The sequence below is a fragment of the Patiria miniata genome, unplaced genomic scaffold, assembly GCF_015706575.1.
Source record: "Patiria miniata isolate m_02_andy unplaced genomic scaffold, ASM1570657v1 HiC_scaffold_20, whole genome shotgun sequence".
NCBI lineage: Eukaryota > Metazoa > Echinodermata > Asteroidea > Valvatida > Asterinidae > Patiria > Patiria miniata.
In genome coordinates, this window is record NW_024037059.1 from 30,784,509 (window position 1) to 30,800,838 (window position 16,330).

At 41.4% G+C, this 16,330-nt stretch overlaps 1 protein-coding gene across 1 annotated transcript; it reads left to right on the forward strand.

Annotated features, from left to right (window-relative positions):
* The first annotated feature begins 883 nt into the window (after positions 1 to 883).
* On the forward strand, positions 884 to 9,801 carry LOC119727198. The gene is made up of 6 exons (XM_038199058.1): positions 884 to 994; positions 1,566 to 1,769; positions 5,248 to 5,411; positions 8,115 to 8,299; positions 8,482 to 8,666; positions 9,322 to 9,801. The coding sequence occupies exons 1-6, from the start codon at positions 949 to 951 to the stop codon at positions 9,372 to 9,374; spliced, it is 837 nt and encodes a 278-aa protein (XP_038054986.1). The 5' UTR covers positions 884 to 948; the 3' UTR covers positions 9,375 to 9,801.
* The last annotated feature ends 6,529 nt before the right edge of the window (positions 9,802 to 16,330 follow it).

The following is a 16,330-nucleotide window of genomic DNA, read 5'->3' on the forward strand; positions in this document are numbered from 1 at the left end:
AAAAAAAAATTGGTTTCGTTTTTTTTGGGGGGGGGGCATGGCCCCCTTTGGCCCCCCCCCTGGATCCGCCCTTGGCACGCGGTACTTCGCCGTTGCATATGGATTTCTGACGGTTTACGACTTCGATGGACTATTAAATTTGACATTTCAACCCAGACCAGAGAGTTCTAATTGGCTATAACTGTACCTGCTTCCAGCATAGGTACCGCCCAGGCTGTGAATTTAACCAATCAGAAATATTCCGATCCCTCAAGTTCAGGTTCACTTCTGATTGGCTAGTAAAATGACGTCAGTTCGTTCAATGGTTTGGCTGCGTAGCTTCTGAAGCGCTGGTATTGTTTGCACACAACGTATATGACAACATTTATATCTATTTTTTTATTACAGTTTTTACCCAGGGTATGCCCAAACAGTTATAAAATTGGTTTCCATTGGGGCCCTGCATGTACTTCAAGTAACTACATTATTATGTACAAATACAATACATTACAAATACAATACAGCACAATGAAATAAAATAAAAGCATATGGGATTACTGCATGATATTGTACATCATTACTATTATAAAGAAACATGTACAGTTTGAAACGACAGCGCTAACAGACTTTACTAATATAAAGGCCTAAGGTGAAATAAGTGTTCACTACGAATTTGGACATTTCTTGTGACATCGGGCAAATATATTTCTATAGGCCTTATTCGCTAATTATGGGAGGGGCGAAAAACCCGCGAAAAACCCTTCTGGGAGAAAAACGGGAATCACTCTCGAGGATTCTCGGCCATTGCTGGGTCCAAGTCTTTTTCCTGATTGGCTATTGATGACGTCATGCTGTTTAGTGGTTTACGTGTGTGGTAACTGATGCGGGTTGGCGTGATGAGGAAGTCGCTGGTATAAGTACCACCAACCAAACTGATATTGCACAGAATTCACTGCATCTGGCGGGAGGATGGACGGAGCCGCAGCTGTGGTTCTGATGCTATCAGCAATGGCAGGTAAGCTTGAGTTTCATATTCTTATACTCTGAATCCTAGTACCCACTCTAGTACCCACACGTGATATCGTATGGAGGATTAAAGACCATTCTACAAGTCTGAGGAAAGCCGCTATAGAGCATCATAGAAACTAGTTTTCAAAGCCCGTATATTATGGGATATATATATAGGGTGACACCCCCCCCCCCAAAAAAATGCAACTTAAAACATTTGCCTTTAAAACAAAAAGGGATTGGTGAATTTTGATGATTTGGATATCAGATAACGCTGAGAGCTTTTTCTTTCAAATACTAAAAAAATCATGGAAATAGCACTTTGATCGGCAACTATCAAGATAAATTTGAATGCCATTTTTGCGAAATTGGCCCGGAAAACCTTCATTAGTTTACAACATCATGGACAGAAAAATCTCTTCATTTAGCTGTGGGACTAAAAGACCTCAAACTTTAAATTCGCTTTTTATGAAAACGCCGCTTTATTTCCAACAGATTTCACATTGATTCTTCGTCAATTACAAAAAAAATGCTATAGTTTATCCACATTCACTTTGCTGTTTGTTTGTATTCCAAAGTGCTCCTGTTTGGTGTGGAGACCCAGCAGAGGGTGTGTTACTCCGGTCCCCCACCGGAACCTGATCCTGATAACCCGGAGCACTGGATGAAACAAGTCATGCAAGAGATACGGAAGCGATGTCCGGGAAGGAGGCAACCTACCCCGGTTGCTACGGAGAAACCCACCCCGGCTGCTACGGAGACACCCACCCCAGCTGGTACAGGTAAGTCAATGGTTCAAAGTAAGCACTGAGAAATACTTACATGATGAATGCCATTGAATAACCGTGATCATTTTATTAGGTCGTGTCCTTCAAAATATAGGTTTTCCCGCGCATTTTCAAACTTTTTCATTCAAATTCATAAACGGTTAGCTTCAATTTCGCCTCGAGATGACTGGAACGCGCAAATGCTACAATTGGTTTAGTCATTGGTCATTCCATGAATTTCAACATTTGTCCATTCGATGTCGTCAGATTTCAATGGAATTCGTCTCAACTATGATGATCATCTACATAATGTAATGATTGAATTCGTCTTTGTTCTATCGATTTGTAGAATGTTTCGATAAAAGTCATCAGTTAGTCTGGCCGTAAAGAGCTTTTTGAACAAGCTTCTGTCGGCCTGCTCTGAGTATTCTGAAAGATGTGAAAATATAAATACATATTGCTTTTCATAAGTATATTTCTTGCACGAAATGGAAAGAAAACACTTTCATTTGCCTGTGTATAGATCTTATTTCTTCCAGTTGTTGACGCATAAAATTGTCGAAGAACTAAATGGATACACAAATAAGTATTGAAAATGATATAATTTTGAATATTAATATACACGAAAAATGCTTATGTCCGTGTGCAAGTAGTTTCATTCAAAATAAAGTGTTCGGCCTATACGTAACCTTTAGAAATCGCCCTTCGCAACCACACGGCTGAAATTGCCAGAAATGTCAGTTAGGATGCCAAACACAAAACAGGGCAAGAGGACGTCATCATCCGAAAGGGCACCCTCTAGCGACAGCTTTTAATTTGGAAATATTTTGTAAAAAGGTTTCTTGCCCATAAACATTCTTTGGAGAAAACGTTAGTTTGCGAGGTTTCAAAATGATGACGTCATTAGACAGAAAGTTATGGGGAGAATTTGGAGATCATTTTCTTTTTCTTTTTTTAAATGAAAATCCTTCATTTGGTACCCATTGGTGATAACTGTTGCACAATAATGATCAGAGAAAAGATGTTAAGACGGAAAAAAGCGGGGAACTGAACAGAAAGTGAAAGCGCCAGGTAAAAAGTCATTACATGCTTGGGACTGTCAGGAACAAGCATTCAATTCACAGGCCTAAATTGCAGTCTCCCTCCCCTACCTGATGTTTTCTAGAAATCGCCGCCGTTTGTGCGTACCAGACGGTACCGGTAATCTGTCATGATTTAAATGTTTATGTTGGCCTTGCGCTAAAATAAAGTATACAATTGAAATGGTTAATGGGACTTCATTAATTTTAAGCAGGCAGTTAGTGGCTGTGGCTCTCTTTGTGTATTTCCCCGGAGTATAAAAATGCATTATGAATGATAGCAGCTCACCCAAAATTTACATAACTTATTAATTTTGTTTAAGTGAAGTATACAATTGAAATGGTTAATGGGACTTCATTAATTTTCTTATCATTAATGCTCAATTGACGTTTGGGCGAGAAGCCGAGGCAGAAAGCAGGCAGTTCATGGTTGTAGCTCTCTTTGTGTAGTTTCCCGGAGTAACTGCATTATAAATGATAGCAGCTCACCGAAAATTACAGAACTTATTTATTTTGCTTTAAAGCTATAGTCCATCATTTGCAGCCATCTGGCGTAATTATTGTTGAAAAACATACTTGGTTGAAAGATTGTAAGTGGACTAAACTCCCTGTGAAATTATTCTTTCTGGCAAGCTGTCATTTTAAAGTAATCAACGAAAGAAGGCCTTTCCAACGGTACGTCTTAAGACACACCGTAGGAAATTTTAATTAGTAGTTCGTTTTTTTATTCGGCGAAGCGCGCGCAAGCTTTGGCACGACGCACACGCGCGCGCGGTTGCTATAATTTGTCCATAGATATAGAATAAAAAGACTAGATCGGCAGCGCGTCCACACGCGCCCATTCACTGTGTGATAAATCCCCGCCATTTTGGTTGTCCCGTGGACGCGCAACAAATTAACGTAAAGTAATGGAGCTAAATGTATCTTTCCTCCAGCACGTGACCAAGCTCAACGCGCGCGAAGCCAGAAATGCGCACCGAGTATTTACGCGATGCGCCCACGCGTTATAATGGTGCACTGTGCGCGTGAACGGCGTTGCGTTCGTCACGTTTTGCGCGCATTATTTGTATTTTTCCTCCAGCACGTGACCCTCCATATAAGTCCGCGCTGCCGATCTAGTCTTTTTATTATATATCTATGTAATTCGTCGGATCAGTGCGCGACATCGCATATAGCTCGATTCAAAACATGGTTTTTGATTTGAAATCGAGATCCTAGAATGCTGTTTTTCTCGGAATATATAGCTGAAGCTGAGCTGAAACTTCGTCAGGTTAGTTGTTCAGTATCCTTCATTAGATTTGGAACACTTTTGTTGCTTCAAACGAACAAAATGCACAAATTACAAATGATGGACTTTATCTTTAAGTACAGTATACAGTTATTGAAATGACAAATGGAATTTCATTAATTTCTTGTCATTCATTGGTACTCAATTGACGTTTGGGTGAGAAGCCGAGGCAGTAAGCAGGCAGTTAATGGCTGTGGCTTTCTTTGGTTTTCTTTTCGGAGTAAATGCATTATAAGTGATTGCAGCGTACAAATGATCCTATTTTATAAAGTAGGAAAAAGATTAATTTTCCGTGCTTTTTTTTTCAAACTTCACCTCGAAAAATAGATGGATTTTTTTGCAATTTTTTTTCCCCACAAAAATCGAATTATTGGCCGCCAGACAATAATTCAGCTCTCGCAGGACGGGTTATACACAAAATGAAAGTCTTAGGGTTGCAGACGTCCAAAATCGGAATAAAGTATTTTTTCACCGTTAAAACAGAAACATACACATTGAAAATTCGTATTCGGATAATCTCTTGTTTCAGTTATTTTAGATCCTTTTCAAATTCATGAAAACCCTCGGAGAAGCCAGGCGGTGATAACATTTTCCACATTTTCCAAATACGGTCATAATTTTTTTTTTCAATGGGCCAATAAGGCCAAGCTTGCATGTAATCCTCACCCCTACACCACAAGCCTGTAGACTCCCATTGGCCAGACCCTAATCACTGCAAGGTAAAGAGTGTTGAAAGACAGCAGCCCCAAGAGGCGCTTAATCCTTTGTGCAGTGATTGGATATCTTAGTGGCCAACCCCTTTGTGCCGCCGATCACTCTCTGTGTCAACCCCTCGTGTCGCCCAGAGCTCAGACAGGGTGTAAACAATTCTTGCCCACACAAAGGCCAAGTGACTGTCCTATATCTTGTGCATGACCATGCATGAGGGGGTTATTGACCTAGAAAGTGTGGTGATAAACTTCTCCATGTGGCCACTCCGCGTAATATTTTTTGGGCTCGCGGCTCGAAGGGTTGAATTAATTGACGGTTCGGTCTTGACTTATGTACACGCACGATCAGAACTAAATAGGCAGCATCTGTTAGCGATTCCTGTAGGCCGATACCAAAAATGCTGTCTTACCTATAGACCCAGAGTGGCGACTGGTGTTCAAAGGCGTGGCAGGAACTGGGGTGAGTCTGTATGACATGTGGACCGCAATGAACTGGAACTCGAGTTATGAGGCCAGTGGCCATCGCCGTGATAATTCCCTCTACCAAGCCTGGCGCAACGGACAGCTGAATGTCCGACGGGTAAGTATGTCAGGATAACGAAATAGAGGGCCCATAGCTTGCCACTATGCCATACAAACTTAATGTATTCACCAATGATTTATACAATATTTTGTTTCTCTTATTACGCTACTCGATTGATTCCTAATGCAAACTACTTACTAAATGATAACTTTCGTCGTCTTTTCTTGACTATGTTTTAGGTCTATTTTCGTGATTCTTTTATCACCTTATAAACCCATTTTATGTTTTTAAAATGAAATTTGTCACAATTTAGTAGTTTATTATTATGGTGTTTATCGGTGCTTTGAAACCAGTAAATATGGAACGAACTTACCAAGTCTTCACACGAACTCGTGGCATGGGCGCCGCCATCTTATTACACAAAATGGAACGTGCAGTTGGTGGTGTCCCTCAGAATGTGTAAATGCATGGGCACAGACAACCGTCAGCATACCTGCGAAAGTGCTGCTGCTGCCCAGCGCTAGGGTTGTGCTGACTAAAAGCAAAGCAAAAAGGGTTTGAAATCAGAATTTTCTTTCTCCTATGCATCACTGTTAAAAATATCCGTAAATTTACGGACTCCGTAAATTAAAATATTCCGTATTTTTTGCCGTAATTTTACGGACTTTCCGTAAGTGCAAATATTAATTATGCTAATTAACGTGATTACAATCAACCAAATGTGACCAAACACCTACAGATAATAAAGTACATCTAAGTACATATTGTTATTTCACCCACAACCGTTTACACATGTCAAAACTCATGTTAAGGGTCTGTTTATTTTACGGAATGAAAAAACTTTTCCGGAAATTTTGCTGCCAGCAAAAAAAATTGCGTTCCGTATTCCTGCAGCAAAATTTCCGGAAAAGATTTTTCATGGTCAAATTTGGTTAATTGCAATCACGTTAATTAGCATAATAATATTTGCATTTACAGAAAGTACGTAAAATTACGGCAAAATATACGGAATATTTCAATTTACGGAGTCCGTAAATTTACGGATATTTTTAATGGACTGCCTTCCATGGCTTACGAGCCCCACCTGCCAGGAGCAAACCCGCCTGCCTGCAAACCGGTGCCCTCTGTTCTAAACAGGATATTTTTTCACACAACCATCTGGGGTACTTTGTGCATTTTCCTATGGAGAATGTTTTTTTTTTTGTTACCAGGCAAGAGTGGAGGCTATAGTATTATTCAACTTGGTACGGATTTCGGACTTTATTTCCCTTTTAAACAAAAAAATCCTCCAGAGCCTCGAATCAGAAAATAAAATTGCTGCTATACAATTAGTATCCGACTGAAAAGTAACATTTCTAAGATAAAACTTAAAATTGTTGAAAAACAAAACAAAATCTGAATCCTGTAACCTTGATTCGAGTCGCCTGTACTATTGTGTAAATAAAAACTTCGAAGCCGGGCAGTAAGAGTTTGACTAGGAGGGGCTATATGTCGCGCAGACCACATGGGACATTTCCTGGTGAGAAGTGGCTCGCTATTTCTGCACCCAATCCTGGTCATTCCTAATCCTTTGACACCCCACTCCCACCCCCACAAGACTAGTGTTGCACTACACCAAATACATGCTCAAATAGGAAACGACGCAAAATCAGACACAAAGAGCGCGCCGTGTGACGCTCAGGAGCAAGGTGGCAAAGGTTTTTTTTCACTGGAAATTAATTATTACAACTAATTTTCTGTTTTACCAGAGGTAGCGCATAGCCATGTCAATCTGTTTTGATACCCCCTCTCCCGTACCCCTAAAACGGTTGCCAATCCCTGGGCCCATGATGTAACCCCGCATCTATGCAAAATAGACCCACAAATTTGGATTTTTTTCGAACAAAAGCGCCCGAGTTTGAAGCCAGATGTCACAAATATTTGATTGACATAAATATTTCTACAACCAATCACATAGGCCGCAAGGACCTTACCCGCGGGATCACAAAATATTAATGAGTTCGCGCGCATTAATTTACAACCTTTTGGTGGTATGCCCTGTTAAGTTGAGATGACGTCACATTATAACGAGAACCGGATAGGCTGAAAGTGCACATAGCGCGTATGCAAATGAGTCACAAACCCTAATGATGAAATCACAGCTGCATTTAATACATCATTAATTTGTGTGCCAAAAATCGATATTAACACACAAACAATGGGTGCATTCAATATCACTGTCACATGGCTTGTGCATGTTACGTTATGGCTTGAACGTTATAAAACTTGCAAAAGACTGAAAGAAGCAACAGTATAAAGCATTAGCAACGAAGTTAATGGCTTCTTCACATTATTATGAAATTATTCTATAAATACTACGAATCTTACTTAAGGCTATAAGTTTGATTTGAGAACTGAAAATGGCCTATAATCAACAAGTTTCATTTCCATTCTATCGTACGAGAGAAGTGATCAGGAAACCAACCTATACTCTCTAATACAGAAAGATTTTTCAAAAGAAAAAGGTGATTTTTTGTCAAAATATTTATATCTGCTGGACAAGTAAGGGTATCAAATTGTAATGTGTTGTTCCAAAATGGAAGGACAAAGAAAAAAAGTTTTTTTTGAATGGCCGCTCTGAGTCTGTGTATTGAGCGATACAAACAAACATCTGATGCGATACGCTATGCAAGGAAATAACAGAAGAATAGCTACCTTGCAATTAAAACAATTGACACACGATTATAGGCCTATATATACCCTCTCTTTTTCTGCTATAAGGTAAATCTTTCCCTACATGACAGCTCGGGGGTGAGAGCCGAGTTGATCTTCAGTGGAACCGGCTCCGACATCAAGAGTTGGTTCACACAGACACGCCTGATTTCATCATCCTGGGATGATCTCAAATCGGCTCAGTTAACTGGAGGTCGTGGTCAGTACTTCAGCATTTACGGTATTAATCAAAGGTAAGTATAGTTTAATATCCCCGTGGTCGATCCACATCATTTCTCTCACAAACATTGCATCACTGTCAACGTCATTTTGGCCCATAAAAGTGTCGGTTGTTTTTTTAAAGTGTAGTTGGGAAACCAGTCTACTTTTTTAGTTGGTTCTTTCTCTGTCTCTATCACTTTGGCATAAAACAAAGGGATTGGCGGTTTCACATCAACAACAACTTTGGAGGATGTAAGGGAGATGGAGGCTGGCTGGTTGTGATCGAGTCTAACTCACTAGTCTGCCCCTGGGACAAACAGACGGCGGCTTATCCCTACCCATTCATACTCTACAGCGCAACCAACAGCACGGTGACGTGGGACCGTGTGCGTTCAAACGGTAAGAAAAGGGTACAGTCTGCGAGTTAAATCGGACTTATGTATTTTTGCCTTCGCCAAGGCAGCCGTGTGGTTGCGAATGTCTAATAAGCGTCCCCGTTGTTAAACAAAGTTAATCTGATCAGGCGAAGTGAAAAAAAAAACCATGTTTCTCGTCCCCGCCCGCTTCCTATTTGGAGGCCGCCCCATTTGAAAGATGGTGTACGTGCATAAATACCCCACGACCACTCTGCCGATTTTCGAATTTAACGGAGGGAAAACCGCGTAACTGAAAACAATTACCTGGTTTCGTTAATGAATATTGCTTTGTCGATAGAAACTAACATACTTTGGGGTTGCTGTTCAAAGCGGACCACCTTGGACATAATCGACACTACCGTACAGGGCATATTTGCCAACAGGCTCAAAGTTTTGTCGACAAAACGACGATGTTACCGATAAAAATGATTACGGAGGGGGGGGGGGGAGGGAGGGAAGGGAGGGGGGCTGGTTCCACACCCCACCCCTCTGGCGACGCCCATGATTATAAGTGGCTGCAGAAGATGCATCAACATGTTGCAGGTCTGATAAAGCAAAGGAATATCTATCTATGTTTGTCGATATTGAAGTTAAAGTTTATGCCGTAACTTACTGCTTTTGTATTCTTATCCCCACAGATGGAACAGTTGGAAGGGCAGATAGCCTTACCATCCACATCGATGCTGAGTGAGCATGGATACAACAATGGCGTATCAGGAAGGGGAGGAGAAGGAGTGATCTACATTACTCATGTAATTAACGGATTCAAACTTATGCTACATGTATGTGATTATTTAACCACGCAGTCTGAATTAGAATAGCACTACGACTAGTGAGTACATTTTATTTAAGGTGCCATTTACTGCTTTTAAAAAATGAGTCGCTTCTGCGTATTTTAAAATTAATTGTACTTAAGGCTAAATTAAAAAAGAAATGTTTAGCGTCCCCGCCCACTTTCTGTTTAGAGGCTGCCTCCTTTTTTAACACGAAAACATGATAAATTTTACACAGTGACATCATTTTGGCCTCTTTGTCTGTTGCATCTAGCCCATATAAAGCTGGTATGGCATTCCTGAGTCCAATCGGTGGCCGTTTAAAAAAAAAAAATTGTCGACCATCTTGAAAAATAGCCCGGTTGTGCGGCCATTTTGGAAGGGGGAAAAAGGGCCTCCTCTATTTTTTTCAAAAGGCAGGAAGGTGCTTAACATTTTTTTTTTGGCCTAAGCAGATGTTTTTCTTGGTATGATGTTTAATTACTCTATGTCTATTGACCAAATGCAGAAATGCTAAAGGAAAAACAATCGCTCAGATTATGCATGGTAAAAGCAACTTGTTTTGCAATAATAGCCCCCTTTTTGCTAGTCTGTGTATCACCCACTGTCCACGAAGCCCAGTCTCCGTTCTAACGTTTGATATATCTAAGCATGCAGATTTATGCGACTCCTCGCGTCAGTCAATCGGAGTCGACGTTACTAAATCGTGACGTCATTTCATTCCGAAATCTTGACTAGTTTTGATTGGTCAATTCGAATGCAGTATTTTGTAATACAACAACGGCCGGGAATAGATCCATAAAACCCAAGCTTTGGCGCGTATCGCGTAACATAATACAGAGCGCGTGAACACAGCATGTGTTTGGTTCGTCTTGCATCTATACTATAATTCAAGGAATCTCTGTCTGTCTGTCTGTCTGTCTGTCTGTTTGTCTGTCCGTCGATTATCTCCAGAACCGGGCACCGTATGAAGTTGAAAATCGGCGGGTGTATTGCTCGGGACAACAGAATGTGCAGTGCCAAGTTTGAAGTGGTTTGGAAGAGGGGTTCTCGAAAAAGCTTCAAAAAAGCAGCATTTTCTGAGCCTCAAACGTGGCAGTACATAGACTGACTCAAGTCGAAATTGCTTTAAGTCGGTATCTTAAAAAAAATAGCAAAAATCACTTAGTTTACGTCTTTCCAGATGCCCGACAAGGTACACTTCAGCACGCGTTTCACTTTAGTGCCGTATAACAATGCGCACACACTGTATGTACATTGTACAACACGCGTATTACACGTACATGTGTGTGCATGTATTGCAGAGCATGTGCATACATGTGTTGCAAAAGTTAGCAATTCCGACTTGATCAATCTGCCATCAGCACCCCCCCCCCTCGCGTGCACGCGCCTGTATTCATCGATGCATATGCAACACCATCTCTATGCATAAGCAGCAACATCGCTTAACCAATCAAAGTAACCAATTTTTGAAGACTCGTTTATTATTTTCAGTAGGTATGGAAGGCTGGATAACAATCTGCAAAAGTTTAAAAACGTAATCTTAATTTGTAGATTTCAAACACATTATATTGGGATAATGCTAAGATCAGCTGATCTTGGATTGAATTAATAAAGAATACGACATTCAAATGTTATTCAAAACAAAAGCGAATTTTTATTGGGGTTAACCTGTAAAAGATGAGAACCACTGATACCGCTTCATGTTGTGCATACCAGTTTCAAAGCATTCGAACCTACGCGTGCGTGTATCTGTTTCTACTCCTCACCCATAGATATAGAACTTAAGTTCTATATCTATGTCCTCACCATGGGATGCGTGTGCGTTCTCCGCGAAACTTTGGCTGCCTGAATACGCAGACAACGCTGATTGCGTGTTAGGAATAATATCAAAACGATCTGCGCGCGTTTTTAAGAATAAAAACGCTCATTACCTGAAATACTGTGATATGATTGGCTTCTACCGAAATCGGTAGAAGCCAATCACATCGAGAATTAATTTCCATAGACTGTGTACAAACGTGGAACAAACCAGCGCGTACGCTTGGCAGTCTGGGTTGCTGCATCACTTGAAAATCAGCCTCGACTCCAGGGGCGCGTGCTCGTTCCTTACACTAACCCCTGGCTGTGATGATGACGTAAATAAGACTGAATGGCTATTCACAGCATACTGCGCGGGCATTTCGAAGATTGCACGCCGAGCGCGCTCATAATGCGCTCGCGTGCTTAGCTTTGCACGTAACGTCACGTACGAAAAAAAAAATTATGATGCAAAAGTCGCGAAGCCTGTACGATATGGATTATGTCAGCCGCGTTTTTCGCAAAAAAAACCCTGTATCTGTGGTTGTAAAGGCACGAAAGGGGTACGTACATTTAATACAAATCTTTGCTAATTAACACAACGTCCACACGTTGTGTTTGAAAGGATCGATTCTTCTAAATCACAACTTTTAACATTTTAAAGATGGCGTCGGCACGTAAAACGGATAAACTGCAGCCCTAATTATAATGTACCGTATTTAGGCACATTTAAATTACACAATTCCAGGGGTTACGATCGCGCAAGGCATGATGGGAATAAACATGGCGCTGCAAGATCGTACCCACGGGGCCAGCCTCGACTCCACGGGGCACGAGGTTGGGCTGAAACATACGTGAGACTTGGCCAAGTCTAACAGCACAACCGCGTAGCATAGCGCACTCACTCACTACACTAGTCGTTTACTCATTTTGTTTGAGTTGCAAATTGTCTTGGCAAAAACGACATGACAACTTAGTGAACTTACCAACTTTATCAATCTACAATCATGATTCACCAATCATTTAAAACATGGAATCGGAGTCAAAAACAGCGAAATATTCGCACAGCTCACAGTAGCCCGACTGCGTCTGGCCGTACGGTACTATCGCAAGCTCGTAGTACGGCCAGACCGCCAATGCGCCCCTAGACTTGATGGCAAGTCGTTAGACTATAGTGGTTTATGCCCGTCATCAGCGCCAGAATCCGCATACCGGCCATGCCACCGCCGTTCACGCAACGTGAGCGCTACAACCAGTCATGCAAAAGTCATGTACAGTACATGTACGATGTACATGTACATGTTCATACACGTACACCGCGCGGCATGGTCAGTTCGTGTCTAACGACTTGACTAACACGTTTTCAAGCGAATATTCATATATGCAGCCACTGCAATGCATATGCATGTATTTCCATAGCGCGGGCAAATGGTAGCCCATCTGGCTTATGAAGAAACATCCATTATAAATATAGGGGTAATTATTACACGATCATTTGAAGTTTCCATTTGATATGGCAGTCCTAGTTTTAAAATTACGGTAAAAAAGAGTATAACATTGTAGATATTATTAGTACTTTTGCAATTGTCTTTGAATAAAAAGGAGTGACATTTACTGTAATTATGGAACTTGAAACTGTTACGAATAATTGTAAATCCCCTTCAAAAAATAAAGTGCGCACCCGACTGTAAACGTAAGCTCTTTTTGGCCCATGTGCTATATCAGGGATTTCCCGTACCCGGTGGTTAGATTCACGAAGGTGTCGTTGCCGTCAAGAAAACTTGTGATTGCCTCAGTTTGTTGGGGTTTCAGAGCACTGGAAATCCCCAGTTTTCGCAACCCATGGTCAATGGAACCTCTATACTTTTCGGTGCCAGCTTCCAACTCCTCCATTTTAACGTTGGGCGATAGGAAATCCGAAGCGGATATATATTTTGTGAAGACGCCGCGATAATCAGGCGTTGTATTGTGTGTACATGTATGTACATGTACAGTGCACAGTGTACAGTACGTGTGTGTGTGTGTCGTCGCGTCGTGCAAGCCAAAACGCATCGGCTAAGAGATGCCTGTTGAATATTCATATTTTCTTGATTCTTAACCAATCAGACTGCTCCGTCCAATTTTGGTAGCAAGTCTCATTGCCTGTGCACAAACTGACAACGAGTTATTCAAGTCTGTAATGCAGTACACGCATGGGATCGCACACGCATGGGGTCGAAAATGTACGTAGCGTCCCCGCTACTAGGACATCATGCGGTATGTCGTACCCCCGGCACAGAGCTTGGCAGTCGCGCGCGGCGGACGCGATTAAAACCACTCATTACAGACTTGATTTCAAGTCTAATGCGCCCCTCAACCCTGAACTCTGATGTAGCGATTTTGCTACCGATTTTGATCGAGATTATCTTCTCATCCAGGAACAAAATTTCCAAAGTTGAGGTTCGTAGTCGTAGAGTAACTCATATCTTTTTGTAAAAACGTTCTTTTATCAAAAAATCTTCATCCATCTGGCCAAAAGACGACTTTCAGTCATCATCTCCCGCGAATATCGTCCCGAAAAGCTCCCCCATGCGATTTCAAAATGGCGGCCGCGCTGAATGTAATGTATGCATTATGCGGGCGCGCGCACGTACGTCCGCGCGGCGGCCCCGCCGCACGCACGTCCAAAAACACGAGGTCATACGTCACAGACTATTATAAGATGGAATTTTTGCGTCGGGGTGATATCAATCAAGTTAGCTTTTTGCCCTTCAACGACGTTTAAACACTGTATACTCAGTGTGCTACCTCCCGAGTGAAAGTTGGAAAAAATCGCTCGGGTGGGACTCGAACCCACGACCTCCTGCTTTCTAGTGCAGATGTCTTACCACTGGACCACCGAGCTAACGGGATCGGTTGGCTGGTTTGAATCTGTTGTACATAGCAGCGGGTACCGCATAAACTATTATAAGAAGGAATTTTTGCGTCGGGGTGATATCAATCAAATTAGCTTTTTGCCCTTCAACGACGTTTAAACACTGTATACTCAGTGTGTTACCTCCCTAGTGAAAGTTGGAAAAAATCACTCGTTATCTCGGTGGTCGAGTGGTAAGACATCTGCACTAGAAAGCAGGAGGTCGTGGGTTCGAGTGATTTTTCCAACTTTCACTCGGGAGGTAACACACTGAGTATACAGTGTTTAAACGTCCTTGAAGGGCAAAAAGCTAATTTGATTGACGTCACAGACTGTTTATGCATATTCATGATTTTGCACGAGCGCGCCCGCATAATGCATACATTACAGCGCGGCCGCCATTTTGAAATCACATGGGGAGCATTTTTGGGACGATATTCGCGGGAGATGATGACTGAAAGTCGTCTTTTGGCCAGATGGATGAAGATTTTTTGATAAAAGAACGTTCTTACAAAAAGGTATGAGTTACTCTACGACTACGAACCTCAACTTTGGAAATTTTGTTCCTGGATGAGAAGATAAAATCGATCAAAATCGGTAGCCAAATCGCTACATCAGAGTTCAGGGTTGAGGGGCGCATTGGCGGTCTGGCCGTACTACAGAGCTTGCGATAGTACTGTACGGCCAGACGCAGTCGGGCTAAGCTCACAGCACTTGCAACTCACTGCATGAACATTCGCACATCAATTGACAGCTCCATGGTTCACATTTTTGCCCAGTACATTACGCACACGGAGCAGGACACCAGCCAAGTTACACACCAAAAACAAAAATAAATGCCACGGCCCGAAACTTTACGGTTCTGCTAAATAGCGCCCTCTTTGTATTTTCCTTCCAATTTTATGAGGTTTTTTTGTACTGGTCCCGGACTTGTCCTGTTTGCACTTATCTGACTGACTGACTGACTGACTGACGACTGACTCACACTTGTGACTTAGGCTGGCAGTGGCGGCACCACGGGGGGGGGGGGGGGGGGGGGGGTATATCCCCCAATTAGTGTTTCCTTACCCCCCCCCGCCCCCTAGCTTGCCCCCCCCCCTCCAGCTCCCCCCCGTTTTCTTCTTCGTCTTCTTCTTCTTTATTATTTTTACCGCATCTCATTTCATTAAGTGACAAGGCATAAATACATACATGTAGTTTTAGATATTAAGAAATTTGAACTGGTTTTACACAAAATATATTTATACACTTTGGGCGCATTATTTTTAAATTAGAGATGATGGAAGGGAATCTCCAAAAAGCGGAGCTTGTCGAGTAGGGATCCCCTTTAACATGGATTAATACAAACATTTAATGAAAAACAAATGAAAAACAATTGAACATGTAAATTGTAAATTGTACATAACACACGGAAAACCATTTAAAACCAATAATATTCCTGATCAAAAATAAAAAAATACGGAGTAGTAACCCAGTAAGAAGATTAATCTGAGCTATTATAATTTGATAGTAAATTCGGGCCCTCATGCCTAATTGTCTTTTTGTAAACGGTTGTTCTTGCAAATGAAAAGTGAAATTCTCTACGTTGTCGGGTAAAATGGTGATGTATAGTTTCGTTTCTGCAGAAAATTTGTGCAATGGAATTTGGAAGTGAATTATTGTTTAAACGATGCATAAAGGCTCCAAGCTGAAGTGAATAAATGTCATTGACCTTGAGTGTTTTATGTTTACAGAAAAGAGGATTTGAATGCTCAAGTCTGTCAACAGAATTAATAACTCTCAATGCCCGTTTTTGTAGGTTAAGAATTCTATTCACATAACTGGCTGCAGAATTCCCCCATGCTAGGATACCATAGTTCAAATAAGGCAAAATCAATGTATTATACAGCATAAACAGTACTTCCTGTGGGAAAAAGGCTTTGAGCTTACTAATGACACCTATATTTTTATTTCCCCCCATACCTTATCTAAAAATTAATTATGTTTATTTTCTTCGCTGTTAAGATTCATAACAAGTTGAAGATAGAGAGTGAATTTATATATATATCGGTTCTGTGGACACAGTTTGGGCCAATCAAAGCATTATAAACATTGGTACTTTGGACAAAACACGCCACACATGCATTTATACAGCCGTATATAGTGTCCAGTCAACGTCTTTGTACATTTGTTATACACCAT